Source organism: Orbicella faveolata, unplaced genomic scaffold (genome assembly GCF_042242905.1).
Source record: "Orbicella faveolata isolate gen_17 unplaced genomic scaffold, um_ofav_v1 contig_46, whole genome shotgun sequence".
NCBI lineage: Eukaryota > Metazoa > Cnidaria > Anthozoa > Scleractinia > Merulinidae > Orbicella > Orbicella faveolata.
In genome coordinates, this window is record NW_028301576.1 from 10,872,501 (window position 1) to 10,900,320 (window position 27,820).

The window sequence follows — 27,820 nt, forward strand, 5'->3', positions numbered from 1 at the left end:
GAGGCTCAGGTCTCGCGAATCTTGGTACCAGATCCACATACCTGCAAGGGTAGGCAAACCTCTTCAGAAATATGCAAAATGCCTCTGTTCTGTCCACGTTCACGCCATTGTAGCAGACTATTCGGTCTGGAAGATTCAAAATTTCGCTCAGTTGGTATATATCGTTTTTGTAAAACCTGAACTCCGTCTTGCATTCGTCGTCTGTCATCAGGTCAAGATCGAATCGTTCGTGGCTCCAATATGGAATATCAGTATTTTGGGGGGAATTGACATCATACAATAGTAAGCATTCTGTAGCATCGATCATATTAAAGGCAAAAGATAGAAGAATAGTGTCTCTTACTTTTGGCATGATATAATCAGCAAGACCTCAACAAAATTCACAATTAAGAGGCGCCCTCTGTAATTTTCAACTATGGCCATTTGGACCAGAAAAAATCAAATTCCTCAAACTTTCTCAGATGAATGGTCTAGATAAGTGATTCACAAAAATATAACTTTCAGTTCAATTCGATTGGTATTTTAGCGCTGGGGCCACCATCTTGGTTTTGCCCCTCTAAGAGGGCTTTCAGCGGCCATTTTAGGGCACATTTTTAACAATTTGCTATACAAAGAAAACGATCTAAATCCGGGTAAAAACACTTTAGTCGAGACAAGAAAATGTTTCTTGTTACATTGAGAGGCTGTTTTGGCAATTTGATCATCACCTGATTTTTCTACAGAATTTTAAATTTCTTCCCTTTCGGACTACTCATGAAGCGCCATAAAAAAGGCGAAGTTTAAAGGAAAATATCGCCAAAAGTACATCACTTGAGATCCCAAAACTACCCTCCACTTAAAGAGCAATGTCTCACCTGTAAAAACATGCAATAAAATTTTGGGGCAGTTACAACTGTAAAATGTTAGAAGAAGAAGTTTAAGCTGTGCTTTTGTCAACAAAGATCGCCGTCCTAATTAGCATAATAACGTGAAAATAACGATGCACAGAGAAAATAATGATATATTCCACTTACCTCGCGACATGTCGACAACTGGATGTTCCACGATGCCTCATGTTATATTTCCAGTATGTTTCAGCCACATTTTCGGTGCTTAGTGTACGAAATCACTCTCAGACATCGCCACGGTTAAGCAGATTTCAACTCTCCGAAGCCCGCTTCATAACATCTATCAATATTATTTGTCTTTCGCCTCATAAGCCGCCGTTTACAAGAAGTTTAACAATTTGCTGAGATCCTAACTGACCCAGAAGTCTGTTAGCAGCCTTTAAAATCCTCCTCTTAATCGAGGATTCTCATCAAGAACTCGTTTAAGCTCGGTTCTGTTTTCATCTGTTGTGCATCCGCCATTATTCCACAGATTGCGTTACATTTGACAAATGCACATTCCAACGGGTAGGGGTAGGGTGGGTAGGAAGCGAAAATGTAACCGACATTAAAGCCATTTTACGCATTTCTGTGTCTAAACTAGTAACTGGCTTTCCCAAAATGATTTGAACACGAGCTTCTGCTTGCAGGTATTTTCTAGGTCATTTTTTTGCAGGGTAGGTCGGGGGGGGGGGGGGGGGTCGTGTATTAAAAAAAAAAAACGAAAAAAAAGGAAACGATAGACAGTATCAGGTCAAAGGATTATGATCTGTGTATCTTGATCAGCTTTCTCAGTTCATCAGTGAGGCCCTATTAGGGGTTTTCAGGATACTGGATATTTGGGTAAAACGTTAATAGGATGCAAGAAATTTAGGGGAAATATTGATGAGGTAGAGCATGTTTAGATCAGATAAAACAGGACATTAATTGAGTAGGAAATCGTTGAACTGGATTTAACAGTATACAAGATATTTAGGACAAAAATTAATAGGATTAGGGATACACCGACACACCCCCCCCCCCCTCCCACTATGGAGCCTCAGCAATGGTCAGCTATTTAGGATAAAAGAAATGATGTATGTCAACTGCTATAAGCATTTATTCTGGACTCTTAGTACTTGTATCACGTTGAAATATGAAAGTTTTGTATCAAATGTTTGGGGTTTTAAGGTTAGGTAACGCAGCTCCTTGTTAGTAATTTCGAAGCCCACACTTGTTACACTGAATAGATAGATAAAGACGGGGCTGGAGAAATAAACAGAGAATGAAATGTGTCCCGAATTCTGTACCGTTTAACACGAATTTCTTACATGGCAACCTTTGTGTCTGCAAAGAGATCGAGGCACAACATTTCACACTATATTTGTAAACAACTATCCTAATCTCATTGACAGCCATTAGTTTTTGACGAGAATTTTCATTTATTACAAACAGAATACGGATAGAACTCCAATAAAAAGCCTCTTCCTTGTTTTTTTTGTTCAGCATTATACTCGTGTCTTTCGCTGCCCGAAATGCCATCAAATGCTGCGAAAGGCAACAGACTGACAAGCAGTGCGCAAGAAAAGTTTTTCTCGGGTCAGGAAACGGTCATAAAATCGAAGCAATTACTGTAGCACAAAAGATGAGGCGCTCAAAAGATAAGGCCAGAATTAGGCGGTTCACCTGTGATGACTTCCTGACTCCTTGCCACGTTTAATCCTTCCTCTCGAGAATGGCTTTCAAGCTCAGAAACAGACAGGAGAAGGTCCTCCAAGAAGACACAACAGCCGCTGAGAATCAAGCTGCAGATATTTTTGACAAGGGTCAGTTAACTCATCCAATTGCTTATGAATCATTCAACTTGTGTGCCTTAAACGCATCTATAATGTCTTTAAAAAGCTAAGCGTCAACATAAGTGTTTCGCTTGATAGATGAAGGTATTTTAAAGCGCCCTGCTTAGGGTCGAAAACTAGTCCTGTGCAGACATGCAGCTGTGTTCCATCACAGAGCTGAACGACATTAGCGGCCGTGGGGTGCCTCAGGCTCATAACGAATGGTGCCAACAAAATACAAACGTGTTTGCGCCAGATTAAGAAAACGTGGAAAAAGTAGATCTTAGCCAGGGTTATTAGAATCCACAAAGAAAACTGGGGGGTAGTCATTAATTTTTCCGAGATAATTAGCTACTGCTGACGATAGCATTTTTCTGAAAAAAAGGTAAAGATATTTCTTCACAGATTCTCCTAAGGTTCGCCTTTACATGCAGAAAACTAAACATATTAAAAAACATCTTTAAACTACGTGGTAAGTGGTAACATAAAAACTACTTTTGATATGTATTTAATAACAGAATCGTCGCAACAGCACTCTGGCTTAGCCAAAATACAGTCTACATAACTTTTCCTCACAGCCAAAAACTAATGCATTGTCGAATAGGCTTACCACTTCCAATTCATACCATAAAATGTAGCTGTAATCACCCCTGTTTTAAAAGTTAAATGAGTTGTTTCATCCTTTCGAAAACTTTGTCGGTGTCCGTTACATTTTTCCCTCTTACTTTCCAAGTAAGTTAAACATTGACGTCTCTCGCAGTTGTTTTGCGCGCGCATTATGCCATCTACAGTTGAATTTCAGTATGATTTTTTCTACGGATACGATAAAAGCTAGTTTGTCAGCTGGAAGCCGTTCACAGTTATTGCTTAGCGATATGCTGCTTTTCTTGTAATCCCGGTTTTAGTGCAGGCTCGTAATTTTAGTGCGAAATTTGTTTCGGCCACAATAGGATTTTTTTTAAGTCGCACGCTTGGTAGGGTAGTTAAGTACGTCACTAGTTCCAACCCAAGCGCGCGCCTGGCGTTTAAACCATGCCTAAAAAAGAAGGCATCGTCCTTAACTGCCCTTCACGACCCCCCCCCCCCCCCTAGTTAAGACACAGAAATGCGTAAAATGGCTTTAATGTCGGTTACATTTTCACTTCCTACCCACCCTACCCCTACCCGTTGGAATGTGCATTTGTCAAATGTAACGCAATCTGTGGAATAATGGCGGATGCACAACAGATGAAAACAGAACCGAGCTTAAACGAGTTCTTGATGAGAATCCTCGATTAAGAGGAGGATTTTAAAGGCTGCTAACAGACTTCTGGGTCAGTTAGGATCTCAGCAAATTGTTAAACTTCTTGTAAACGGCGGCTTATGAGGCGAAAGACAAATAATATTGATAGATGTTATGAAGCGGGCTTCGGAGAGTTGAAATCTGCTTAACCGTGGATAGTACGCAGCTCTTACAAGGTCTCTCCTGATTGGCTCGATCAAACAATCGGAAACAATAGGGTACTTAAAATTCAAAATGGCGGACGATAATCGCGAAGCGCGAAAGTGAACAGAATGAGTTGTTTTGGAGCGGTATGTTTTCCTCTTCAGTTTTTAAAAGCCTGGCAACGGTTAATCTATAAACAAAGAATTATAACAGGTTTGCATCGCGTTTCCATTTTGGCGTTTTTGCGTTTTAAGCGCAGATTTTCTCTACGGATTACGCGTTAAGGATTATTGAAGCAGATTATTTTCCACGAATTATCAAACAACACTAAATATTAAACTTATTTGCAGATGATTCTTGCAAATGTTACCAGAAGTATTATTTTAGTTTAAGTAAGCTTACATTGTGAGTACAAACATAGTAGAATTTTGAGCTATTATTTACCCCAAGTAATTAAATGAATAATATTCGATCGCGTGTGGTGTTTGGAGGTTTTTATAGAATAATACACTTCATCAAGAACTAAACGCTACAAAATGCAAACAAAATTTCCAACACAATTCTAGTTTAAACCCCGCTTGATTAAAAATTTATGGCATTTTCTCTGCAGAGGGTAGAACACCAACTTCATTAAAGTTGATGATTAATTTTTCATCAAAGTGTAAAGCCTTGCTCAATCCTTAGGAATTACTGATCACTTCAAAGAACATCATAACAAAATAAATGCAAACAAATAATATTAAATCAAGATGGGGATCTTTTATAAAGTAGCTAGCCAAGTTTTTGTAGGGCTTTTAATTTACCAGATCAGTAATTTTTTGTCATTTATGATGCTGTCTTGTTGGAGAGTTATATCAAAATCATTGAAAATCAGCTTAACTTTTCACAGGGTTGTAACACCAGATACAGCTTTCTGTTCATGAAATCATTCTTTTGGACACCTGCATAATAAAGATGCCTTCCTTTTATGGATAATTTACAGAGGCAGGTCCAGACATGTTCAGGGAGGATGGGTGAGGGAATTTTTTCAGCCATAAGGGGGGACCTACCCTTGGTAAATATAGGCAAACTCATTGCTGTGGACACCTCTATGATAAAGACACCTCCTTTTCATAGATAATTTATAAAGGCAGGTCCAGAGATGTTCAGGGAGGATGGGTGAGGGAATTTTTTCAGCCATAAGGGGGGACCTACCCTTAGTAAATATAGGCAAACTCATTGCTGTGGACACCTCTATGATAAAGACACCTCCTTTTCATAGATAATTTATAAAGGCAGGTCCAGGGATGTTCAGAGGGGGAGGGGGTGGTTGGGGGAATTTGTTCAGCCATAAGGGGAAACCTACCCCAAATATTGCTCTAATTAGCTCTAATTGTAAGGATGTTGAATACTTTCTTCCACTGATGGGTCTGTTTCATCAGAGTGACCTTATTAATTTTGTTCAGATTTGACTGTATATTTTATTTGTTATTTAATTTGTTTACAGCAGTTTTCGATTGAGTGTTGTAAAACCAAAACCAAACAGTTACTTACCAGTGACACTAATTGGCCAATCTAAAATATTACAAAACCAAAGCCAAAGTTATTGCCTGATTACTTTTGCCACTCAATTGAAAACCACTATTATATTTAATATTTAATTTGTTTTCTGGTTCGGTCTCCTTTTTGTGATCAAATGCCCTTGTCCCTATGTACTAAGCTGGGCGTTAACCAAGGCATTTTCTCATGAATACTGAAATTAGGTAAAGTAAATTTGGAGTAACTTTGTACTGTTAAGTTTGATGCAATGAATTAATTTTAAAAAAATGTGAAAAGAAACCAAGGTTATATAAACAAAGCCACTTAAGCTTAGCTTTCAAACTGTTTATTCTAAATAGAAACCTGATGCAATTTTAGCAATTCATAGACATAATGTCTCAGCAGAGCAAAACCTAAGGTGGGCAGTAACATGATAGTATTCAGTGAGGGATGTCCCACAAGTATTTTGATGTCCATTATTTCCAATATTTTGTATAGCAAATTCCTTTGCATTTTCATTTGGCAGGATTTTTTCCACCAAGTTCTGTTTCAAATTTAGTTTCTAAGGTTTCTGACATGGACAAACTAGTTTGATGTCTGCCAGTTGACTCTGGTGCTCTGGTGCTTGAGGGATTGGATATGAGGACTTTGCAGACGAGCTCCCAGTTGAGGATCTTGGAGGATCTTCTTTCCTTACTATCACCACAACTCCATCCTCAGGACTATCTTAATTTTTTTCTCACTTTATCGTCATCATCTGCTCTCATCACGTCAGTAGGCACATAAGGCTGCCATGGTATCAATCCAGCACTGTCCTTTTTGCGCACTCAGCCTTGTTACTTTGTTTCTACGCAGGCTTTCCCCAAGTGGTCTCGGTTCTCCCTCTCGCCCTTCTTCCTGCTGGTACCTATCCCAATGCTGTGAAGTAGTCAGTCATTTACGCCCTGTCTCCTTAGTACCTATCCTAACGAACTTAGTCCTTGTCCTAACGAATTCTACCTTCTACATCACACCTTGTAATTTACGTCATCAATTTTAGTGGATGTTTTTAAAATTATTTGAGGAGAGGGGGTGTATACACTGTTCATCAGTCGTTGATTAACTGGTGGTTGTCGAGAAGTTATTTTCAATTGGCAGTTGTAATGCGTTTGTGGCCGTCCCCGTTGTGGACAGGTGGCTGTTGTGAATATATGGACTGTCCGCTGGGACAACAAAAAGTGAATGTTGTTAGAGAGGGGGCCGTTACAGGAGGTTCAACTGTAATCATGCTGTTTTTTGGTGTTGTAATTGCGCCCTGAACACCTCACTCACTGACAAACAGTGTTAGGTACTTTTCCATGTCGATGTTGGTTAACGTATTGTACTAGCCCTACAAATTAAATTCATTAAATTGCAGTCCAACCTTTTCCAGCAATTCTATCTTGGATTGTATAATTTAGTTTCCTGAGAATTTCATCCTTTCTGAGAATTGGATTGATTCCAAATTTACCTTTAACCTTTTCCAGTGTTTCCACCCACTTGTTCTTAAACTGTCCTGTGTTTCTTTTTGGCTTATCCAAATGATCCGACAATACCAGATGAAAGTTTTCCAAAAGCATGTATGCTCCCTTTTTAAAAGTAAACCACGGCATTAGATAATCTCTGAAAAGAGAGCTATACTCCATTTCAAGAAACCATTCACAAGAGATTCTGAGTGCCTCGTTTAGAGAGAAATTTTCGTTTGCTTCACTATGATGGCAGGCAATTTAAAGCCAATTTTAGCAGCCAGACAACACAAAGCTTAGAAACATTTAAATGCCTAGGGTTGTCCAGGTGCGTCAAAAAGCCCACCAAAGTGCTTGATGGAAGTCGAGTCAAAATAAATATAATATAAGACTGGCATAAATCAAGACAAACATGAAAGACAAAAAAACACAGTATCTTTAACACTTAAGAATAAAAAGCAGCGATATTAAAGAATGACGTTTCGACAGCTCCATGCCATCATTCTCAAATTCAAATAAAATACGTTATGTGAGTTCGTTATATAGTGAATGTTCGTGTGAAGGTCTCAGTGCATGTGATTAAGAGATAAAAATAATCGATGAGTAAAAATAGAAATATCAAGTGTGGTGCGCTTGAACTGTCAAATAACTGTCATTGTTCGTGAACGAACAATGCGTTGTTTATGAATACAAATGTGATCTGTGCGACGCAGATTATGTGGGCTATACATGCCAACCGGCGTCGACAAAACCTGGATCGGACCAGACCGGATCACGGATTGGATCACGGACTGGATCACGGATCGGATCACGGATCGGATCACGGATCGGATCACAGACAAAAAAAGGTTTTAAAGAAAAAAAATCCCCCCAAAAATCAAATCGTTTATAAGATAATAATAAATAAAAAATAAAAGTGGAAGACTAAATATGTTAAATGAAAATAAGAATCCCGAATTTGACGCAATAACATATTAATTACAGAGAATGACAAGAGGTCATTTAAAAAGCCAAATAACCGCTTAATTTACAACGAATTTAAATTGTAATGAACAGGCAGATGTAGTTATATTTGAATGTTAGTTGGCTCGACGCTTGCGTGAACCTCCCATTCTCGTTTTTGAAATTGTTGTTCGTATCAGTAGCTAATTCTCGGCTACATTTTCGTGTCAGATGTGAGCATTACAGTTGGCGTTACAGTTAATGAGAAAACTTACGTACGAAAACTTATGGACATGGCTTGCTTTAAAGGAGCTACGTCACGATTTGCCCGTCTTGAAAAAACTAGCCTAGTTTTTCAAGTTCGTCATTTGCAGCCCTCGTTAATTTTTGCCATCCTCAACAATCCTCATTCCGTTTTGATTTGTTCTTGCCTCTTAAGTGTTTTCTATCCTAGAACACGATCATTTTAAGGTTTTATTCTATTTAAAGGCAACTCTTTACGACCCCAAAAATGACTTTCCGCATCTAAGTCTTACTTACTTACCTACTTACCTACTTACTTACTTACTTACCTACTTGCTTGCTTGCTTGCTTGCTTGCTTGCTTACTAACTCTAAAAATCGTGACGTAACTCCTAAAATGTTGTTTATTCTCGGGTTGCGTTATCGTTCACACTACCGATGTCATTCCTATAATTTTTGTGAAACAGCTATATTTCCTTGAAATACAACTGGTTTGTTTCGTTTTATTCCAGTGCGAAATATCGTATTCCAAACTCACATCCGTGTAAAAATATAGACTTGTCTCAAAAACGAAAATTGTTTGAAATCATCAGGTGTTTAATTTTTTTAGTGTTTTCAGTTTTTGTGTTTCGATTCATACGTTCGTCTTATTATTAACATGCTGACTCGTTTTATGACAGTTTACCTTTGATGCAAGTGAATATACGAAATATCATTTATCTGAACTGCGGAGAAAGATATGAAGACATGATTGATCATCGCAATTATACACACAACTTAAGCAGTCGTGAAATTAAAGCCTGAAAAAAATTCAGGCCTGAACGGGACTCGAACCCATGACCTCTGCGATACCGGTGCAGTGCTCTACCAACTGAGCTATCAAGCCAACTGGGAGTTGGTCACATTGTGAGTTCGTAATATACCCGTAGATGGTGAAGAGTGCAAGTGAATATACGAAATATCACATATTGAACTGCGGAGAAAGATATGAAGACATGATTGATCACCACAATCAAAACCCAACAGCCTCAAAAAAAGTTCATCTGTGACCAGCTCCCAGTTGGCTTGATATTATAAAAGAATAAAAGAATATCACACCTGAATTAAATAAAACGTTCTGCTCACATTAGTCACTCTAGTGTAATTTGCTCAACAAAATTTTGATTTTTGCATTTTTTTCCTTGATCCTATCCGTGATCCGGCCCGATCCAGATTTTGTCGACGCCGCATGCCGACACCTATTTCAGCGCATTAATGAGCACAAGCATTCTGTCATTGGTAAACACCTGCGGGACGTACACAATCTGAGGAACAAAGATCTCCGTAACCAATTTACAATCCTCAAGAAATGCCGTCGGAAACTGGATTGTTTAATTTATGAAATGCTCTTCATCAAAAACAAAAAACCAACACTTAACACTCAATCTGACTCCGTTAAAGCAAAACTTTTTATTTGACAGTTCAAGCGCACCACGCTTGGTATTTTTATTCTTATTCATCGATTATTTTTATCTCTTAATCATATGCACTGAGACCTTCACACGTTCATTCACTATATAATGAACTCACATAACGTATCTTATTTGAATTTGAGAGTGATGGCATGGAGCCGTCGAAACGTCACTCTTTAATGGTCTCTAATATCGCTGCTTTTTATTCTCAATTGTTTATCGAAAACCTTAGTTATTAGAATCTTTAACACTGTTTGAAAAATATAGTAAACACAGTCAACTATTAAGCGGCCACCCCTTATCAAGTGGCCAGATATCGACGACATTCCGACGTCGCAAATCGAAAAACAGCGTTATCAGTTTTAGTGCAAAAACCGTGGTAAAATGGTCCACTACGCCTATAATTGATCAAGGTCCATTTCTAGGCTTCGCCCATAATTAACATCCAACTTTTCACGGCAGCCAAAAAGAACATACAGTGCAAAAAGTAGCCAGTGTAAAAGGGCCGAGAAAAACAGAAAGGAAAGGGGCAACAAACAAAATTGAGAACGGTTAATGGCAAGAAAAAAAAGTCCAAATTTTGGCTTATGCGCATGCCCGGAATGGAAATTTTGCTCAATTTTGTAACAATCTTCGAAAAATCTCTCCTTTTAGTGAAAAAAAGCTTTCTTAGCAAAACGTAGGCTTATTTAGCATCATGGCAGCTAAAACGGTTAAAAACGGTATTTTTTGGCTAAAGTTTGGTATCCAAAGGGTTAATAGAATGAATGTATTTTATGCTAAACAAACTGAAATGATTAAGCGGAAGAAAACTCAATTTTCAATTTGTGTTGTAAATTGCAGTTGGCTTTACACAGCTTTCTAAGCTGGGCGTACATTCTCTAGATGGACATTGCAAAACACCTCTCTAGAGACCACTGAATCAGCTGTATTTATCGAGGTTTCAAATTGACTTTAGTCAACATGCAGTTTAGTTTAATCGGGCTCTTTCAGGTTTCAAGCTGACTTTATTCAACCTTCTTCAAAATTGTATCTCGAATGATGCAACCACGTATTTTGTTAGTATAAATAGAGTGCTCTTATCCATGCAAGACGATTTACAGCGAAGATTTCGGTTGAAGATGGAGAGAGAAGTATAGTAAACATCTGCAATCCTATCCAATGTCCTTATTTCAGTACAAACAGATCCAGTTGGTACCTTGGAACCCAGAATCAAGCGCACAAGTTTCCAGCCTGTAGGCCTCTCAACGTCCATTTAAATCGTAATTTAGAATTTAGCGACAAAACCTATTCTTACATATTTTGGTCGAACAATATCTAAAAACTAATTAGAGCAACAAGGCAACAAGGGCAACATGGGCAACAAGGGCAACAGGGCAACAAGGGCAACAAGGGCAACAAGGGCAACAAGGGCAACAAGGGCAACATGGGCAACAAGGGCAACAAGGGCAGCATGGGCAACAAGGCAACAAGGGCAACATGGGCAACGTGGGCTGCATGGGCTACCAGGCTACAGGGCTACAGGGCTACAAGGGCAACATGGGCTGCATGGGCTATAGGGCTACAGGGCAACAAGGGCAACAAGGGCAACATGGGCTACAAGGCTACCAGGTTACAGGGCTAGAGGGCTAAAGGGCTACAAGGGTAACAAGGGCAAGAAGGGCAACATGGGCTACATGGGAAACAGGGCAACAAGGGCAACAAGGGCAACATGGGCAACATGGCCAACATGGCCAACATGGGCTACCAGGCTACAGGGCTACAGGGCTACAGGGCTAAAGGGCTACAAGGGTAACAAGGGCAAGAAGAGCAACATGGGACACATGGGCAACAGGGCAACAAGGGCAACAAGGGCAACAAGGGCAACATGGGCTACGAGGCTACCAGGCTACCAGGCTACAGGGCTACAGGGCTACAGGGCTACAGGGCTACAGGGCTATAAGGGCAACAAGGGCTACATGGGCTACATTGGCTACAAGGCTACTGGGCTACAGGGCAACAAGGGTAACTGGGCAAATCTTCATCCTTACTTTATACCTTTGCATGAAGCATCTTTTATTTCAAGAAAGTAACAAAGAACTTCAAGGCTAAACTAACTTAAATCAACCTATGCATTCGATCTACGTTCCTGATATCCTCTCCCATCGAAATCTTTTTATATTTCCTTCTATATTTATTTCTTGGTATTCATTTCTTATTATATTTTTAATTAATCCACTTCTTATTAAATATTTTTTCATCCTAAAACTACGTCGACCAATCAGAGCGAACCTTGTAAGAGCTGCGTACCGCCTGTAACCGTGGCGATGTCTGAGAGTGATTTCGTACACTAAGCACCGAAAATGTGGCTGAAACATACTGGAAATATAACATGAGGCATCGTGGAACATCCAGTTGTCGACATGTCGCGAGGTAAGTGGAATATATCATTATTTTCTCTGTGCATCGTTATTTTCACGTTATTATGCTAATTAGGACGGCGGTCTTTGTTGACAAAAGCACAGCTTAAACTTCTTCTTCTAACATTTTACAGTTGTAACTGCCCCAAAATTTTATTGCATGTTTTTACAGGTGAGACATTGCTCTTTAAGTGGAGGGTAGTTTTGGGATCTCAAGTGATGTACTTTTGGCGATATTTTCCTTTAAACTTCGCCTTTTTTATGGCGCTTCATGAGTAGTCCGAAAGGGAAGAAATTTAAAATTCTGTAGAAAAATCAGGTGATGATCAAATTGCCAAAACAGCCTCTCAATGTAACAAGAAACATTTTCTTGTCTCGACTAAAGTGTTTTTACCCGGATTTAGATCGTTTTCTTTGTATGGCAAATTGTTAAAAATGTGCCCTAAAATGGCCGCTGAAAGCCCTCTTAGAGGGGCAAAACCAAGATGGTGGCCCCAGCGCTAAAATACCAATCGAATTGAACTGAAAGTTATATTTTTGTGAATCACTTATCTAGACCATTCATCTGAGAAAGTTTGAGGAATTTGATTTTTTCTGGTCCAAATGGCCATAGTTGAAAATTACAGAGGGCGCCTCTTAAGGAGGTTGGCAACAGTTTCCAGCACTTTTCTAACAGCTATTCTTTGAAGGATGAATACTACCACTGTTTAACAAGTGATGCTACAATAATGGTATCACACAAATGCCCAATTATTAGTACAGAAGTTACGGTCATCCTTTTTATATAACAGGTTACCATAGCAACAATACAACCTGTTCAAAACACCGTTAATGTAAGCTTTAAGTGCCTATAATTTAAAAATGAGTTTGGTGACCCCCATTTTTTATTATCAAAATGAGCATGATAAGAGGCAACTTTTTACAATGTTTAAAAAAATTCTGTGGAGAAGGTTAAAAGCCACATTGAAATTTAGAAAATTCAACTGTGTTTAAACATTGTGAATTTTTCTCTTCACAACAGGTTGTACTATTCAATCATGCAGCAAGTCGACACATTCAGGGAGTTGCTGGGAATGCCAGACAATGAACGTTTTAATGTTGTGTTATTTGGAGGTACATGTAGGACTACATACATTTATATGGCATGAGATTCCTTAGTATCAATAATAATTATAATAGCAAAAAATACACAGCAATGGTTTTTAATTTTAAAAAAATACACAGCAATAGTTTTAATTTTAAAAAAATGCACAGGAGTGGTTTTCGATTAAATTGAAGGTTACATGCAAGAATTCAGGTACTTCTGAACAAAACAAAACTGACCTATGATTGGTATTACAGTGAGGGCACTCGAACCATGGACACTGCATTTTTTCATACATTGTTTGGTGACTACATATATTCCAATAGGGATCTTCATATTAACAAAAGGATTTAAAGTGTTTTTGCATAGTAAAAATCCCTTTAGTATCTTTTACATTATATCAAGAGCCCTCATTCTGTGGTCACCCAAAAAATGCCAGGTGTACTAGTAATTCATGATTTTCGAGTGTCCTTACGCTGTAAAGCAGCAAATGCTTGTGGGGTCGTGAATTACAGATGCATACAGTACAGTACAGTGTTGTAATACCAGACTACATGGAAGCCTTCTAGCTATGAGCTCTCAAATAATGTGTGCTGTCAATTGATAAGAAAAGAAAATGTCAACTAATTATTGCTTTAAGAGTTAGGGAGTTTGCAGTGATACCGTAGACAAATGCAGTATTTAGAGTGGAAGTTGACGGTTGTAATGGCTTTTTGTGCAGGTCATCTATCAAGATTGAATTGGAATTTGTGACTACCATCTGGAGCTTTGTTATAACTTTCAAATGTAATTTTCTGGCTGCAGGTTTCATTGGGTCACTGTTTTCCCTTCTCCAGTTCTTATGTTGTCCTTTGATTGGTGCAGTGTCCGATGTATTTGGAAGAAGATTGCCAATGATTGTTTGTATGGTGAGAAAGTCCTTACATGTCTTGAACATAATTAGTGGAGCTGAGACATTATTTTAAAATAGATCTGGAACTGTTAGTAGCCTGAACTGTTGATAGTAGCCTGTTAGTAGCCTCAATCTTTCGTTCATTATTTTGTTCCTCAAATTACATTTTTATAGTCAGACTGGCCTGCAGATAGCTAGTGGTAGTCTAGACAGGCCAGTCTATTAAGATCTAATTATCAACATTTTTATTAATAAATATATTATAATAGAAAGGTTAGAAAAAGTAAATAAAATAGAAAGGTGGGAAAAGAATACAAAAAAGTCATGGGTCATCATATTAATTACTACTGTAGATAATATATGTACCATACATCATTATTATTTAATTTTATTAATTTTATTTATTATTGTTATTATTATTATTATTATTATTATTTACTACTACTACTACTTCTTTGAGAGCACTTACATGCAGTACGTAGTATATTTTCAGTTCTGAGTTTGAATGAGTTTTTGGCAGTTCTCTCAGAGAGCATGGTATCTCATTCTTGAAAAGGCATTTTTGTATTTAAAGTTTTGGGGGTTTTATGTTAATAATTCTTGGAGGTAGAAGAGTGTGTGTTGTAAGAATGAGCATTGGATGTTCTTGTCAATAAATTACAAAAATATATATTATGTTAATTGGTTAATTGGTTCTGAAGCAGTGCTAACATCATGCATCAATTCAGATAAAGATTTATAGTACAAAGAGTTTAAAGACAAAAACTTAGCATTCATAAACAATGCAATGGTATGTTCATTTTTCTTTGCAAAGTACATGACACATAATGCACGTTTTTTTTTTTCTATACATTAAGATTTTGTGAACCAATTTTATGAAACAGCTTTACTATTGTTGAAATCCCTTCCACAAAAGATCTCAAGAAAATACACTTTTTAAAAAAGGCTGTCTTAAAAAAAAACCACTTTCATCAGGCACAGGTTGTAGGTTTTTATTTGAACTGACCTGTCCATATTTCAGATGGGAGTGCTGGCTTCTTATGCTGTCTGGGCATACTCGTGGAACTTTACCATCTTTGTCATTGCCAGAATCATTGGTGGATTATCTAAAGGCAATGTCACCATCTCTACAGCTATCATTGCTGATGTTACTTCCACAAAGAACAGGGGGAAAGGAATGGTAACAAAAACACCTTTCAAATCAAAAGACTAGCATTTGAATGGCCATACATTAGGGTTTGAACTGCTAATTAAAGGGCCCTAGTCAGCCACACCTTTTTTTTGTTTCTAACATCGAAGAGTTTGGCTATATTATATTTTATTCAAAGCATGTCCAAACAAAGGAAATCACTGTGAAACTACTAAAGATACATGTAATTAAACATACATGTACTTTCAGGAACACAACTTATAGTAAAGCAATAAGTTTTTGCTTCACCCTGCAATATCAATAATTTCGATGGCATCAAAAATGGCGGAGGCTGACTAGGATTCTTTAAAACAAAACATTCCACAGTCGTTGGCTTGAGACCTGTTTGAAATACACACACGAAGTTATGACAAGCACTCATGCATTCTAGGCTTCATTGAAAATACAAATTCTCAGTCATAAATTATACATAAATTATGGGTATGGGGTCAGAGTTTTTTAATCTTTAATTTACATGTATTAACAGTCGAATTAATTAACTTTAATTTAATTGAACTACCTAGATGATTTTTATGAAGTTCAACATAATTATGCTGTGTGTTCTTTGGTCTCTGTCAACAGGCTCTTGTTGGTATTGCATATTCCTTTGGCTTTATTATTGGGTCTGTGATTGGTGCTGTATTTGCCAAGAGGTCATCACTTGAGAGTGGAAACCCTTACTTCTTACCAGCCTTGTTTGCAATTATTTTGACTGTAGCAGACATCTTGTTTGTGTATACATGTCTTAAGGAGACATTGCCAAAAGAAAAAAGGGTAATACTTGAAATACAGTGTAAATGCTTATACGTTGAGATTTTAACTGACTGAGATGAAACTTGACGTACACCTTACATTGTACTGTAGATATAATGTATTTATATGTGGTTCTTATTAACTAAGTGGGAGGTATGTACAGGAGCGTCTTGACCGAGATCTTGAGTACTCAGCAAATGCACACAAACAAGGAGAGATTCTCCCATACTGGCCAACCAAGTGTGGTTAATGAGATGGTCATAACACTGAGTGTAGCCAGAGATTAAAACTTCAGTTTACTGAAGACCTAAGACCCAAAAATGAAGACCTGAAAACGAAGACCCGAAAATGAAGACTCCTTTATTTTCTGTATTTAACATGATCGTGCTATCAGTGATTCTCCCATACAAACCTTCAGTGTAGCCAGCTTATACATAAATTTCAATCCTAGCACTCTACATGTACATGTAATTATTATCCTCATGTTTGACCAATAAGCTATGTACATTAAAACTGAAAATTAAAGTCCTAATAATATGCATAATTATTGTCCTGATTTTGTATTCATTTGTTGAATTGCTCACTTACATGTATGTAGCTATACACAGTCAGTTAATCGTACCAATTTTTTCCTAATATATACATAATTTTTTTCTTTTAAAAAAGGCAAAGTCTCTACTATCTGAATTTAGAAATGCCAGCCAGCTTCTCAACCCTGTGTCACTCCTCAAGTTTGATGCAGTGGAGATCAGATCCAGTAAAGAAGGCAGGTGTAAGAATGTAATGACAAATAGTAGTTTAATTTGAGTTTGGATGAAATTCATTAACTCTCTATTATTAATTTTTAAGTTCCGGTATATTGGTGAGAACTCTAGAGAGCAAGACCCTCACTGGTACACACCTACATGTACATGTAGGAAAAAAAAGGCTAGAAGCAATCTGCATATAAGACTTCATCCAGATAACATCAACGGGATAGTAAAATTTTAATTCTTGAAGGATGGATATACCTGCAGTCAAAAACCATGCAACAGGAGAACAGTAAAACAGCTGATTACAGAAAGAACAACTTTGTGCCAGAGCAATAGAACAAATTATGGAGGATTAGAATGCACCACTCAAAGCTGAGTTTCATGATGGTGCTGCATAACCTGGTCTGTAAGCCTGATCAACTCCAATAATTAGCAATCTTGATATCTTGAATGAAGTGGGTGTGATTTGTTGTATTTTCTAGATCTAAATGCAGTTCGTGGCCTTGGCTTGGTGTATTTTCTATTTCTATTTTTCTTCTCTGGACTTGAGTTTAGGCTAACATTTTTGACGCACAAGAACTTCAAGTATTCAAGGTATGTGTGTACCAAAAGTAAGCGAAGTATTTACTGAAAATTACACAGTGGAACTTTGTTTTACATTGGTCATGACTCTCCCTTGGAGAGGCCGTATGGCATGTCTGCAAGCTTTGTAATATGGTATGAATGTATTTATCTTTTTAGCATGCAGCAAGGAATGATGTTTTTCTTCATAGGAATCACCATGGCCATTGTGCAAGGTATTATTGAATTATTCCATAGGGTTATAAGAACTCTGCAGATGGCAATTAGGCAAAATATTCCAGTTATATGTAATGATGGCGCGAGCAAAGAGAATATACATTTTGATGATCAAAGTATACATTGAGTTCTTTCCCTTTTTCATCACGGTGTTTTCTGAAAGAAATAGAAAACATGTTCTCTGTGTTTCTATCAAGTTATAGATAAGAAAGACTTGGGAAAGTTTGGGAGAACCCTAAAAGCTGTGGAATATTACACTCGGCCAGTGGCGGATCCAGACTTTAAGCTAAGGGGAGGGGCCTGGTTTTGTTTTACTTGAGGGCCCGGGTCCCCCAGGCCTCTCCCATAGATCTGCCACTGTTGCCTATGTCTCATGTTCCCACAGCATTTCTCATTCTCCCAAACTTCCACTCGTGTTTCTACATTCATAACTCGAGAGAAACATGGTACACATTTTCTATTTCTTAAATGAAATTCAAACTGGGCTTAGCCACAGCTTAATTATTTTGCTAACTGCTGTTAAAGTATGATGTGTTAATTAATGTCTCAGTCACAGCATAAGATGTGATATTCAAATTACTCAGAAAACACAGGAGTGTATTGTGTTATACAATGCATAATTATTTCAAAGTGAACATTTGCGACATAATATTGTAAATACTACTACAGTATGAAAAAGGACATTTTTGTCAAACCAACATATAGACATAAACACTCAGCTACATGTGTCTGAGCCATGGTTCTTGAGGACAGTTATCAGAGTATATTTCCTTGCTTAAATTGATTATAAACTCATCAAGTTCTTTGTTGACTTTTCTTGTTTTATCCTTGTTAGGTGGTTATGTCCGTAGACAAGCTCCAGGAACAGAAAAGAAGACAGCTCTTAAGGTAGAACTGGATGGCAATCGCATTTCAGTTCACAAATGTTTTCTTTTACACTAGCCAGAGTGCATTATATTGATCAGGAGTGCAAGTGTTAATGAGGCAGCATCTTTTGTCATTTATACTGTAGAAGTTATGTAACTGTTGATTTTGACTGGCTGAAAAAGCACAGGGAATGTCTTAGACATGTTAGCATTTAGGATTGACAGACAAATGTCATTCAGTATCAACAGACTTGCTTGCTTTGAAAACTACTGCTCTGCATTTTTCTGACAATGTTTCTGAACATCCTTCTTCTCTCCTCCCTCTCTTCTTCCCTAACCCTCCCTCTCGCTCTCTCCTCTCCCTCCTCTCCTGACCCTTCCTCCCTCCTCCTCCCTCCCTCTCTTCTTCCCTAACCCTCCCTCTCCCTCTCTCCTCTCCCTCCTCTCCTGACCCTTCCTCCCTCCTCCTCCCTCCCTCTCTTCTTCCCTAACCCTCCCTCTCACTCTCTCCTCTCCCTCCTCTCCTGACCCTTCCTCCCTCCTCCTCCCTCCCTCTCTTCTTCCCTAACCCTCCCTCTCGCTCTCTCCTCTCCCTCCTCTCCTGACCCTTCCTCCCTCCTCCTCCCTCCCACTCTTCTTCCCTAACCCTCCCTCTCGCTCTCTCCTCTCCCTCCTCTCCTGACCCTTCCTCCCTCCTCCTCCCTCCCTCTCTTCTTCCCTAACCCTCCCTCTCCCTCTCTCCTCTCCCTCCTCTCCTGACCCTTCCTCCCTCCTCCTCCCTCCCTCTCTTCTTCCCTAACCCTCCCTCTCGCTCTCTCCTCTCCCTCCTCTCCTGACCCTTCCTCCCTCCTCCTCCCTCCCTCTCTTCTTCCCTAACCCTCCCTCTCGCTCTCTCCTCTCCCTCCTCTCCTGACCCTTCCTCCCTCCTCCTCCCTCCCTCTCTTCTTCCCTACCCTCCCTCTCGCTCTCTCCTCTCCCTCCTCTCCTGACCCTTCCTCCCTCCTCCTCCCTCCCTCTCTTCTTCCCTAACCCTCCCTCTCGCTCTCTCCTCTCCCTCCTCTCCTGACCCTTCCTCCCTCCTCCTCCCTCCCTCTCTTCTTCCCTAACCCTCCCTCTCGCTCTCTCCTCTCCCTCCTCTCCTGACCCTTCCTCCCTCCTCCTCCCTCCCTCTCTTCTTCCCTCTCCCTCTCTCCTCTCCCTCCTCTCCTGACCCTTCCTCCCTCCTCCTCCCTCCCTCTCTTCTTCCCTAACCCTCCCTCTCGCTCTCTCCTCTCTCTCCTCTCCTGACCCTTCCTCCCTCCTCCTCCCTCCCTCTCTTCTTCCCTAACCCTCCCTCTCGCTCTCTCCTCTCCCTCCTCTCCTGACCCTTCCTCCCTCCTCCTCCCTCCCTCTCTTCTTCCCTAACCCTCCCTCTCGCTCTCTCCTCTCCCTCCTCTCCTGACCCTTCCTCCCTCCTCCTCCCTCCCTCTCTTCTTCCCTAACCCTCCCTCTCGCTCTCTCCTCTCCCTCCTCTCCTGACCCTTCCTCCCTCCTCCTCCCTCCCTCTCTTCTTCCCTAACCCTCCCTCTCCCTCTCTCTTCTCCCTCCTCTCCTGACCCTTCCTCCCTCCTCCTCCCTCCCTCTCTCCTTCCCTCCACCCTCCTTCCCTAACCCTCTCTTCCTCTTTCCTCTTTCCCTCCCTCTCTGAAGCACCCTCCCTCCTTCCCTTAACCTCCCTTCTTCCTTCCTCCCTCTCTCCCTGACCCTCCCTTCCTCTCTCCTCTCTCCCACCTTCTCCGAACCTCCCTCCTTCCTCCCACCCTTACACCTTCACTCTTAACTTTTCTTCCATCCTATCTCTTATTCTTTCTTCCTTCCTTCCATTTTTCTTTCTTTTTCTCATTCTTCCTTTTTTCATTAACATCCTGCAGGGTATGGCAGCGATAATGCCAGCAATGGTTATTGCAGGCCTGGCAAAGACTATCCCCACTCTTTACATGGGGCTAACATTGTTCTCCTTTGGTAAGTCCTTTTTTCAATGATACTTAACTCTTTGAGAGCAGATGATTTTATTCTTCAGTCTTCTCATTATGTACAAGTAGATAATCTTGAGGTATTTTATTTATGCCATGCAACCACAGTTGAATGCACTGGCTTAGTGCTGAAAATGTGATCCCAGACAGTATGCAATTGGCAAAGTTTTGTTGATGCCTTTACTGGTGAAAAAAGCTGGCTTTACAGGGCTTGTCTGTTATACAGCCACAAGGACTTGTAATACTGTAAGTTTCACCAGGCTCTGCTCCCTTCCCTCCCAGGAGAAATTTAAAAGAAATTGATAACAAAATTTACCCCAACGACGAGTTTCACTGTAATTGGAAATTAAAGTATCTTTTGGTTAACTTTTCCTTTTTAGGATCAGCAACAGTAGTACCTTGTCTGACAACTATGATCTCTCATCACGGTAAGACGAATGATTGAATAGCTTTTTTATTTCAGTCTTAAGATTAATAGAGCACTAAAAATACTAAAATATGGGGACACTGTAAAATACATTTAAACACACAAAATCTAATTGGCTTTTCCTAACCTCTCTAATCACCGTAATGAGACAGGCAAAGTTAGCTCACTAGTCTGCGCCAAGCACTCTGAGTTGGAATTCTTGCATTGATCAGTGTGTTGTGTTCTTGGACAAGACACTTAACTATCACGGTGCCTCTCCCCTGTCAGGTGTATAAATAGATAGCAGTGAATTTATGCCAGGGAACCCTGCAATGGGCTTGCATCTCATTCAGGGGGTTGGGGGTGGAATTACAGTACTCCTGGTCACTTCATGTTCAGAAACTGGAGATACGCACAGGCCACTACAAGGCTCAAGGGCAGCCTATCAAGTGCCTTGATTGCACTGACCAAAATGTTTGTCTCGCAGAAATCATGAAAATTATTAATGGTCGTGCTCTAGGTGATAGAACTGAAAAAAGTAAATCTTCTGTTCTGTTCTAACACAAACAGTTTATGACAATGTTTGTTGTTGTGGTTGGCCTTTTCAGAGTGGAGAGGAGTGAAGGGTTGTGATACCAAACGTTTTGTTGTTATTTATATTTTAGTGTAATTTAACACTTACTTAGGAAATGCTGATCAGAAGGGGAAAGTCATGGGAATTTTCAGATCCCTTGGGGCCTTGGCACGAGCGATTGGTCCTGTCGTGAGCTGTACAGGTGAGCGGTCCGTTCTGATTGGCAGTCCAGTTGGACTGCACGCGAAGTTACTACGCCACCTTATTTTATACATTAACTAGAAATACTACGTGTTCCCCTCAAAAACAACTTAAATCTGACGACGGAAAAGCCGAATGACATCTTGTGAAAAACGACTGTAGATTTTACCTTTGAAAGTCCCAATCATTGTCACGATCTGTTGAGAACGCCTGTGGCTGTTAAAACTTGCTCAGGCTAATGATGTATAGCAGCGTTCAATTCTAAATGGGAATACGAAAAATTGGCCGCCGTCGATCGCGTTCCCTAGACTACGCAAACTTAGTCATTTTGCCCAGAGTGGCTCCACATGTACGCAGATGTACATTTGTTGTTCTCATTATACACTCTTGTGTTTGGTGCGTTTATACTTCCTGAATGCGTCCGTCCATGTATTCGTCTTTTTTTGTCGCCTCGTCTGTTTATTGTGTACTGTTTTTTGCTTGTTTGTTTGTTTGCTAGTTTATTTATTTCTTTTCTATCTTTATTTAGTGAATGCATAATTCATTCATACTCTATTTGTGTCCCTCAGTCTACTGGTGTGTAGGGCCCTTCTGGTGTTACTTTGTTGGCGTTCTCCTGTTTATGCTCCCCATGAGGGTCTTGGTAAAGTTACCAGCTTAACAAGAGTCAAGCAAGATAGTTTTTATTTTTCAAGAAACAGATCAAGATACGCTCTGTTGGTCTGGAGTTAGTCTTTATGACGCAAGCTGGAATAGCTCCTAATTGGTAATTCCTAAACAGTTATTTGGCCCCGAAGACTGCATAATTAATTTCTTACCTCATTGCAGCTAAATTTTGCAAGAACTAGGTGACACTTTCATTGCTTGCTATCGTCGAAGTTGCACAAATCGATGTAAAAAGTTGTAAAACACAAAACTAAGAAAGAAATGGGAAGGTGGTCAACTCGTGTCACGCAATATATTTTTTACATGTGACTGTTGTAATATGCTTCTTCTTAAGCAATAGGTATCGAAGCGGGCAATACTCGTATGTACAATAATTGTGATAATAAAAGCTTCATACTTAGATGTCGTTTTTTTATTTTATTTATTTATTTATTTATTTTCATTTTAGTAGTTGGCATTGTGAGAACGAAATGTTAAAATGCGGACAAGAAAACAAAAATAAATGAGAATATATGAAAGATCGTATATTTGAATTGCGGAATCTTGCGATGACGAACTACAAAATAACACAAAACAATACAATGCAATGTAATGCAATAGAAATTTATTGTGTAATACTCTTAGCTATATGTGAGTTGTGACATCACAGGAAAGATACCATGACACAAAAGTATTCCAGAGACAATCAAATTAAAAGTGATATTATAATTATGATATGCGTAAATGTTTTAAAATTTCTATATATAAGCAAGAATCATGAAATACAATCTAAAATAATCACACGTTGTGCTAAAAGGTAAAAACAATAGTCATATGTACAATCAAGCTCACGCTAGCGATGCCTGCTCAATTGACTTATTAAGCTTTTTGATAATTCTTTTTTTAATTTTGTCCCTTATCCAATGATTTATTTTAAAGTAATGTCATTTTATCTTACACGTTTACATTTGTTAATGAATCACAGGTTCTAAGTAATTTACATTCGCAACTGAACAGTATATCTGCGCCTAACAAAGTCTAAATTGTATTATTCCTTATTTTGAACAAGTAGAAACTTTTTTCATCCTCTTAGAAAACCAATCAGTCGATTGGCTCGCTAAGGGAGATAAACACGTGAAAGGGTCGTGGAAGTTTGTCGAAAGAAAATTGAATGTTAAAACCCCTAACCACCTCGGGTGTGGCTCAAGCTATATTTTACCCCTTAAAGATACAACATCTAAAAAAGGCAAATCAGACCTTTAATGACTTTCGTGACAATTTCATTCAAGACTTTCTTCTGTGAAGACTGACTGGTCGATTTAAACCACTTACACAGTAAGATGAAATTTTTACAAACCCTCAGAATTCAATGATTGCTGAGCAAATTGGCCCAAGTATTGAAAAAAGTTCGCAAGAAAATTCTCTAAAAGAGACAACATAAAACATCCCCGCCTCTTTCACTTGGGGACCCCTCCGTCCGCCCCATCGAACTGAGAAACTTTGCATCAATATTAGGTAACAAAGTCGCTCGACAGATGCTAGCCTTCTTAAGAGATATGCGTGATTAATTTCGATAACAACATTAAGAAAAATTCGTTTGCAACCACGGCAAAAAAAAAACGTTCGTTTCTCTACTGCTTCTGTGAAAAAAGAAAAACCAGTTGTACTTGTATTAGACAATGGCAACGAAAAAAAAGCAAAGCAAACTTGTCTTTTCTATTTCCAATGTCCTTGCAGAAGTTTCTTGGTTCATTTCTTGATGTTTAATTTCTATGGAGTACTCCACTGACGAAGTCTTTCCTTCCTATAACAACAAAAAACAACAATTTGAAGATATTATCTTAAAGTCTCCTAACCATTGTATAACATTAGTTTCTCTTTAGCAGAGAATAAAGCCGGAAAAAAAAAAGTAGAAACCGTGGAAAGTCAAGCTTCAACGGGACTCAAAACTATGATCGCTACTATATCGGTGCAGTGCTTTACCAACTGAGTTATCAAATCAACCATGAGCAGATCGATTATTTGTGTGTTCATTGTCGTAATATATTCGCAGATGATGAATACAGTTTGTTTCTTGAACTGAAGGTATACGCGCCCTATCATCTCTTAAACGTAAGTACCAAATGTTAGGTAGATAAATCACAAGAATAAGGGATCTGATTGCCTTACAAGAAAGTTTTTTGTTAAAAGAAAACATTTTCTCAGTAATTGGAATTGAAAATATGTTGATACATTGTAGCTGCTTTACATACAACACAGCTAGATTTTGCCCTTTTAAACACAAAAGCAGAAACTGAAAGTAGCGTTCTTTTAAGTAATATTGCTAACCAACGAAGCACATTCCTAAAATCTTTTCTTCGCTAGTGGAAACATACCTTTATTTTTCAAACGCAAATGTCACGTCATCTCCAATCAGCATGAACGGTGCCCACCTGGAAACCTTGGTAAAGCCGTGATCTCTCAACCACTTCATGGCCGCGTGAAGAGATACACTGGCACTTTCTCCACGAACAAGGTGCTCGTAAAAGCGACTCATCAACTTCTTTCTTGTGCTGTCGTCTAGAGCCCACAGTGCCACCAACACTGAGCGTGCACCGGCTCCTAGAAACGCGCGAGCGATTCCAACAACTCCCTCGACTCTAATTTGTCCACGGCCACTGTGACAACAGCTTAGTACCACCAGTTTAGCTCGCACTTTCACTTTTGAAATGTCGGACACTTTCAAAAGGTAGTCGTCTTCTAGTGGAACCCCGGTGGTGGAACGTGGAGGAGAAAGAGCAATTTCTCCTCTTTCAGCATTACCATGTGCAGCAATATGTATCAGACTTACTGAATTTAGCTTCTCAAGTACCGCTTGCTTGGTTGCGTCCTGTCCTAACAAAGGCCAAACGCCCAGCCGTCGTGCGATCATCTCTGCTTCCTTTCTTGCACCAGGCAAAGGCACGAAATTTTTATTGACTTCTTCTCTGTAAATCACCACACCAACATCAGGATCACCCACTACCAGAGCACCAGTCTGACAGTGATAGTCTGCAGGACTGTCCTGAATGAGCTTCAGAGTCGACAAAGAAGGAACCACGCGGATTCTGAAACGCTCCGATAAATATTTCCCACTTCCATTGAGTAAAGCTGGAAATGGAACACGGTACAGGTTGCGATCAGGAACAATGATGATTTCAGGTTGGTCAAGTAAGTCGGATACAGGATTAACGAGCAGTTCGTAGAACAAAGTTAGACTCGGTTCGGGATCATCCGTATTCCCAGGCTTATCTTGTCGCAAAGTTGTGAGGTTCTCTTCTTGACAAGATTCAGGATTTGTTTCAATGTCATTGCCATTCAAGGAGCGATCTCCGCGCACCTCCTCGGGTAAATTGCCAAAGTCTTGGAAGCTTTCAGCCATTATAGCAAAAAATTCATCCAAATCTTCAGCAACCTTTGTTAATCTTGTGTAAAGAGTCTTTTTATCCACATCAAGTTTTCGGAACTGAATGACTCCGCTTGTCTTGAGAATCCACAAAAACACTGTTTGTTCAAAATAAGAAATGTACAGACAAGTAGAGTTACTTTCTTTCTTCATGACATTTTCAACAACAGTCCATGATTGCGGGTCAGCTGATATACGATTTTCAACAGAGTACTGAGTTGCCATCAAGTCCGCTAAGGCTCTAGCTCGTCCAAGCTCTGCAACATAAAGAGCATCCTTAGGATTTCCAGCGCGACGAAACAATTCACTGAGCTGCTGATAGGGAAAAACATGCATGTCTGCAAAGGATATCTTAATTTGATCGCTGCCTTGAAGAAAACCTCGCATTTTTTCGGATTTTTCAATACTTCGTAACAAAAAGGAATGAGCTTCCTGGAAATTGTGTTGTCCTAACTTCGTCAGTGAAAGATGACAATAGCAAGAAAACTCAATTTCAGCTTCCCCAATATTTTCACTTATTGAGAGTGCCTTGTCAAGATATTCCTCGGCTACGTCATGATCACCGCCAGATTGAAACACTTTCCCAAGGCTGAGGTAACTTGATGCTTCTAATCTTCTGTTACCAATTTCAACTGCAATCGCAAGTCCTTTCTCGAAGCAGGCTTTAGCTTTATCTTTATCACCAAGGGATTCGTGAAAAGAACCTTCTGTTAAGTGATATTGTGCTTGTCCTTCTTTATCACCAATTTTCATGATGATCTCAAGCGCATTATCACAAGATAATTTACTCTGCCTATAGTCTCTAAGATGTAGAAACACAGTTGCCAGGGATAGGTAGGTGCGTGCTTGGTCTGTCTGGTTACCAATTTCCCTACTGATCGCAAGTGCTTTTTCATAATATTCTTTAGCCTTGACATATTCACCGAGACAGTAAAACACAGTTCCTAAGTTTCCATACGATGATCCTTCTGTCGCTCTGTCACCAATTTCCATGCTGATCGCAAGTGCTTTTTCACAATATTCTTTAGCCTTGACATATTCACCGAGACAACGAAACACAGTTCCTAAGTTTCCATACCATGTTCCTTCTTTTGCTCTGTCACAAATTTCCATGCTGATCGCAAGTGCTTTTTCATAATATTCTTTAGCCTTGACATATTCACCGAGACAGTGAAACACATTTCCTAAGTTTCCATACCATGATCCTTCATTCGCTCTGTCACCAATTTCCATGCTGATCGCAAGTGCTTTTTCATAATATTCTTTAGCCTTGACATATTCACCGAGACAGTGAAACACAGTTCCTAAGTTTCCATACGATGATCCTTCATTCGCTCTGTCACCAATTTCCATGCTGATCGCAAGTGCTTTTTCACAATATTCTTTAGCCTTGACATATTCACCGAGAGAAATGAACACAGTTCCTAGGCCTCCATAAGCCACTCCTTCTCCTTCCCTGTTACCAGTTTTTTGCATCATAGTGACCGCTCTCTCATAAAGCTCTTTTGCTTCAGCATACATAAATTGACTCTGATATGTCTGTGCCAGATTTATGCAAAGCATACCTTCTTGGACAGTATCACCACACTCGCGGAGAATGGTGAGAAGTTTCCAGCCGCACGCTATTGCATTTGAGTGATCGCTAACACGACGGTACGCCTCAAACATGGTATGATAGATTTGTCTGTAAATTGTTCGCTGTAATGGCTTCTTTACACTCAGTACTTTGTTACTGAGCAAAACTAAGCTTTCTCTGCATAACTCGTTGGCTTTTAAGGCACGACTAGTGTTGAGAAGGAAATTTGCAACAACTATGGCTAAAAAGATAGCATGTAAAATTTCTTCTGCGTAGTTCATGACGTTTTCCTAAGTAAGTCTTGTAACTGAAAAATAAATCAAATAAGGCTGAGTCTGGAATTTTTGCCTTATTACGTAATAAGCTTCGTGAATAGTCATAATCGGGGACGGAGACCGTAAGCGCGCTCCATTTCTAGTATTGGGGCTGTCCCTGTATGATATGGGACAATTTTTCTATTTTTAGGACAAATTGCGCCATCATGTGCGGTACACGCGCGTACATGC

At 39.4% G+C, this 27,820-nt stretch overlaps 2 protein-coding genes and 1 pseudogene across 2 annotated transcripts; 1 reads left to right on the plus strand and 2 right to left on the minus strand.

Annotated features, from left to right (window-relative positions):
- LOC149098347 (uncharacterized) overlaps positions 1–375 on the minus strand; it is a 1,106-nt pseudogene extending 731 nt beyond the window's left edge.
- Positions 376–12,044: 11,669 nt separating this feature from the next.
- LOC149098348 (solute carrier family 75 member 1-like) lies at positions 12,045–22,737 on the plus strand. The gene is made up of 13 exons (XM_089277826.1): positions 12,045–12,155; positions 13,164–13,255; positions 14,031–14,134; positions 15,140–15,298; positions 15,890–16,081; positions 16,727–16,826; positions 17,295–17,406; positions 17,554–17,609; positions 18,446–18,498; positions 20,387–20,477; positions 20,869–20,916; positions 21,581–21,670; positions 22,239–22,737. The coding sequence occupies exons 1-13, from the start codon at positions 12,115–12,117 to the stop codon at positions 22,328–22,330; spliced, it is 1,230 nt and encodes a 409-aa protein (XP_089133952.1). The 5' UTR covers positions 12,045–12,114; the 3' UTR covers positions 22,331–22,737.
- A 180-nt stretch (positions 22,738–22,917) lies between these two features.
- On the minus strand, positions 22,918–27,618 carry LOC149098349 (tetratricopeptide repeat protein 28-like). The gene is made up of 2 exons (XM_089277825.1): positions 24,690–27,618; positions 22,918–24,118 (listed from the first exon to the last, which is right to left on the minus strand). Exon 1 carries the CDS (start codon positions 27,593–27,595, stop codon positions 24,692–24,694), a length of 2,904 nt encoding a protein of 967 aa, XP_089133951.1. The 5' UTR covers positions 27,596–27,618; the 3' UTR covers positions 22,918–24,118; positions 24,690–24,691.
- Positions 27,619–27,820: the final 202 nt, after the last annotated feature.